General features: G+C 45.8%; 1 protein-coding gene across 1 annotated transcript in view; it reads left to right on the top strand.

Moving 5' to 3' along the window:
* Positions 1–1,629, top strand: part of LOC114923403 (vomeronasal type-2 receptor 26-like) — a 9,727-nt gene extending 8,098 nt beyond the window's left edge. The window contains exon 4 of the mRNA XM_029286323.1: positions 725–1,629. Within this exon, the coding sequence (XP_029142156.1) occupies positions 725–1,629 (905 nt within the window). The remainder of the gene's footprint in view (positions 1–724) is intronic.
* Positions 1,630–4,755: the final 3,126 nt, after the last annotated feature.

Here is a 4,755-nt window from a genome sequence, read left to right as displayed (position 1 = left end):
TCCCGGGCTGAATCCAGGCCAGATCTTCCGCCAAGCCCTTCGTCCCTTCGCCAGACCGAGTCCTCCTTTCGGCGTCAGAGACTGGGTGGCTGAGTGGCTGGGGAGTCACACAGTAAACCCCCAGGTTGCCGGCGAGTTCAGGTCTTCAAATTGGGGTCGGGGCAAAGCCCTCGCCCCTCGGGAAGCCCCCCATTTCTGCCGTGGACCTCGCTCCGTCACGGAGCCGCCCCAGGTAGGTCCGCCATTACCGGAAGGTTATATTGTTGAAGTAGTAATTTGTATCCCTCTTATCTCCTAGGGTTGATATGTATCTTTTACTGTATCTTTTGATATGGAGTTTTACATTTGGGCTATTTATATTTGGGTTATTTACATTGTTATTTTATGTTATTGTTCTGCACTGCCCTGAGGTGTTTTTAGTGAAATGGGCAGCTATATAAATTTCTTAAATAGATAGATGGATGCATGGATGGATGGATGGATGGATGGATGGATGGATGGATGGATGGATGGATGGATGGATGGACAGACGGATGGATGGATAGATGGGTAGATGGATAGGCATATAGATGATAGACAGAAAAATATATATATCTACATATTTTGGTTCCCATAGAAAAAAGCCAAGTATGATCATATGATTATATATATATATATATATTAATCACTTGATTAATGATGATGATTAGATTCCATACTTTATAGCCTCTCTTCTTACTTGCAGACATAATTGCTTGTTCTGAATGTCCAGAAGATCAATATCCAAGTAAGGACAAGGTTCAATGCATCCCCAAAATCATAACTTTCCTAAGTTTTAAAGAACCTTTAGGGATCAGTTTAATTGTGGTTGCTGTTTTATTTTCAATTATTGCTATATACATACTTGGAATATTTATTACGTATAAAGATACCCCTATTGTTAAAGCTAACAACAAGGATCTCACCTACACTCTTCTCATCTCCCTTCTGCTTTGCTTCCTCTGCTCTTTTCTTTTCATTGGAAAACCTCTTAAACTGATTTGCTTCCTCCGACAATCCGTGTTTGGCATTATCTTCTCTGTGGCCATTTCTTCTGTGATGGCTAAAACTATCATGGTCATTGTAGCATTCATGGCCACCAAACCAGGGTCTGGCATGAGAAAATGGTTGGGGAAAAGATTGTCCTTCTTAATTGTTTTTTCTGGCTCCTTCATTCAAGCAGGCATTTGTCTGGCATGGATGATCACCTCTCCCTCCTTTCCAGAACATAACATGAAATCAATGACTAAAGAGATCCTAGCAGAATGTAATGAAGGATCTGTTATTATGTTTTATCTTGTCTTGGGCTATATGGGGTTTCTGTCTCTGATCAGCTTCATGGTGGCTTTCCTTGCTAGGAACCTGCCAGACACATTCAATGAAGCCAAGTTCATCACTTTTAGCATGCTGATGTTTTGTAGTGTTTGGTTAACTTTTGTTCCCACTTATTTGGGCACCAAAGGAAAGTATATGGTAGCTGTGGAGATCTTCTCCATCTTAGCTTCCAGTGCTGGGTTATTGGGAAGTATCTTTTTCCCCAAATGCTACATTATTTTGCTGAGGCCTGAGCTGAATAGCAAAGAGCAACTTGTAAAGAAAAAGCATTTCTGACTATTAAATCATGGCTACATGTATTTCCAGTATAAAATAGAATTAGTAATCCTCTTCTAAGAGTATAAACAGAGTTTGCGTTTTAACTCTGCCAACTTTTCCAATACTGTACATTCTTGGCATGTATAAATGCATGTGTTAAACTCTCATGTATGGAAATGGAAATAAAATCTCTCACTGAATAATGAGTGACTCTGATTTTAATAAAATATTTTCTTTTAGTTCTGATTATTTATGTGACATATTTAGTGAAGATAATAATTTGATCTTCTTTAAAAGAGAACTGTTAATATGATCTAATATCTGGGTAATATTGTTTGGATCTTATGATCATAAAGCAGAAAGGAAAGGAAATTCTGGATTCCAGTATAAGTCATTGAGCTGAAAGGATATCAGAATTTTTCAGCAATTACAAACATATGTGACATGTTTTCCCCAAGATTAATTTATTCTTATGTCCTGTTTGATTAATTTCCAACTTTCTGAGTTTTAAAAAAACCCATCTTTTTTATAAGTACATTTATATTGTATATACATTTATCTCTTTGGTTACAACATATGTTTGGTGCTCAACGTACCACCATTTCTTCAGTGAATGTTCAAAGTTTTGACAGTGCTGATCAAAATGACTTACAACTTGTGCTCAAAGTTATTGCAATTGCAGCACCCTGGAGTCAGATGATCAAAATTCAGCAACTTGGCAACTTGCTTGTACTTAACAACCATGCAACCTTCTATTTCCCCCTTTCCAATATGTCCCTTTTTTGTCCTCTCTTTGGCTCCACTGCTCCACCTAAACCTACTTGTCTTATTGTTCCCACTACTGTCAATGCATGCTTGGTGTGCACTTTGAAGAAAAACAAAAAGCAGTGTTTTTGCAAATGCTTCCCATGTTTCTTGTCATCTTGGCTGAGATCATCTTGAATGAGATAAGCCACCAACTGAATGGTTTGCTCCCACTTCTGTGTTATTTGGTCATTCTTCTATTCCATTAGTATCCCAGAATAGAAAGTGATCTTGGAGACCAATTAGTCCAATCTTCTGCTCAATACATGATCCACCAAAACATCTATGGCAGATGACCATCAAGTCTTGGTTAGAAAAATTCCACCAAAAAATAACTCATAACTGTTAGTGGTGACTCCTGTTTAGACCATTTTCATATGAATAAAGAGAGCACCATGAAATACTTTCTGAGTCTCTTGTGGAAAGGGCTTAGTCTTGTAGCCAGGAGGAACCATCAAGATCACGTGAAGTGTTAATACCACTTTACAATGCCTTGGTAAGGCCACGCTTGGAATACTGCATCCAGTTTTGGTCACACAATGTAAAAACAATGTTGAGACTCTAGAAAAAATACACAGAAGAGCAACAAAGATGATTAGGGGACTGGAGGCTAAAACATATAAGGAACGGTTGCTGGAATTGGGTATGTCTAGTTTAATAAAGAGAAGAATTAGGGGTGACATGATAGCAGTGTTCCAATATCTCAGGGATTGCCACAAAGAAAAGGAAGTCTTCTCCAAAGCACCTGAAGGCAGGAGAAGAAGCAATAGATGGAAACTAATCAAAGAGAAAAGCAACCTAGAACTAAGGAGAAATTTCCTGACAGTTAAAACAATTAATCAGTAGAACAACTTGCCTCCAGAAGCGGTGAATGCTCTAACACTGGAAGTTTTTATGAAGAGACTGGACAGCCATTTGTCCGAAATGGTATAGGGTTTCCTGCCTGAGTAGGAAACATTCCATCATCATCATCATCATCATCAAATCGGCGGCCGGACGACGTGGGCCCTAACGGCCGAGAAGACCGGCGGCCGGGCGACCTGGGGCCTAGCGGCCTGGAATATCGGCGACCGGACGATTTGGGGCCTAGCGGCCAGAAAGATCAGCGGCCGGACGTGGCGGTGGCCCGATGTGGTAATGGCCAGCGGCTGGGCACGATGGCGGCTTGGCGGCCTTCCGGAAACGTTTGACCCGAGGCTGCGGCGGCCTAGTGGCCTGGCGTGGCTGCCTGGCGGCCCGACACAGTGGCGGCCCTGCGGCCTGTTGAAGATCTGGCGGCCCGACTGGCCTGGAGGCTGTGCCGGTTGTGCCGGCTCAGCAGCGTGTGGACAGTGGCCCGGAGGGCGTGCCGGCTCGGCAGCACAGTGGCCCGGACGGATGAACGGTCCGGGCGGAGGACAGGGCCTAAAGGAGGCACTGGCCGGAGGGATACACCTGACGGTGAGTGCCTGGTGGCCCTGGGGACCTGTGAGACTGGGCTTGGCGGGCCTGGAGGCCTATGCTGCTGGATGGCCGACCCTGAGTGCAACTCCCTCCCCCCCTCTTTTCTGTGGGGGGTACAAAGAACAACGAACTACGCTACCTTCTTCCAATCTACCTAACCCCTTGACCACCACCACGAGGACTTTCCCCCTTCCCAACTCTGCTGTTGGACCTCCTTCTAAGACTTGGGACTGTATTCTAGGAGGGACCTGCTGGCCCTGCGCGACTCCCCCATCGCGCAGGCATGGCCCAACACGATCCCGAGGGCCGGCCTTAATGAAAGGGTTTGGAACCCTGAGAGGTGGCATGCAGCGGCAGTATGGAGGGATCTAAGGAGGCGGAAATTACATGCCTTCTTAGAGGGGTGCTTCTCTAAATTTTTAGGGGGTTCGGGGTTGGCACGAGGGGAACCAGGGGAGTCCTCTCGGAGGCCAAGGCCGGTCCTGTCTGGGGGGCGCGGAATGGTAAGGGAGGAAACTGGGGGGCTGGCGGAGGGTGGTGTGATAGGTACGGTCAGTGGGAGGGGCAGGTATGGTGGGAGCAGAGGACCATATCAGGTTCCGGGAGCACGCACACGCTACTTACAAGCTTGTGGGTGCTCCGATCCTCAGAGCTCCACTCGATCTCCAGGGACCTTAGATCCTCCGGCCAGGGCCCATCGGCTGATGTTGTGCAACGCCAGGTCCGTAGTAAATAAGGCCCCCCTCATTCAAGAACTGATTCACGAGGGGGGAGCGGACCTGGCGGGTATCACCGAGACCTGGTTGAGCGTGGAAGGGGGAGTTCCCCTTGTTGATCTATGCCCACCAGGTTTCCAAGCATTCCATCAGCCGAGGGCCCGGGGTAGGGGCGGGGGGG

Source organism: Protobothrops mucrosquamatus, unplaced genomic scaffold (genome assembly GCF_001527695.2).
Source record: "Protobothrops mucrosquamatus isolate PMUCROS unplaced genomic scaffold, P.Mucros_1.0 scaffold3315, whole genome shotgun sequence".
NCBI lineage: Eukaryota > Metazoa > Chordata > Lepidosauria > Squamata > Viperidae > Protobothrops > Protobothrops mucrosquamatus.
This window is presented reverse-complemented; position numbering and strand designations above follow the sequence as displayed.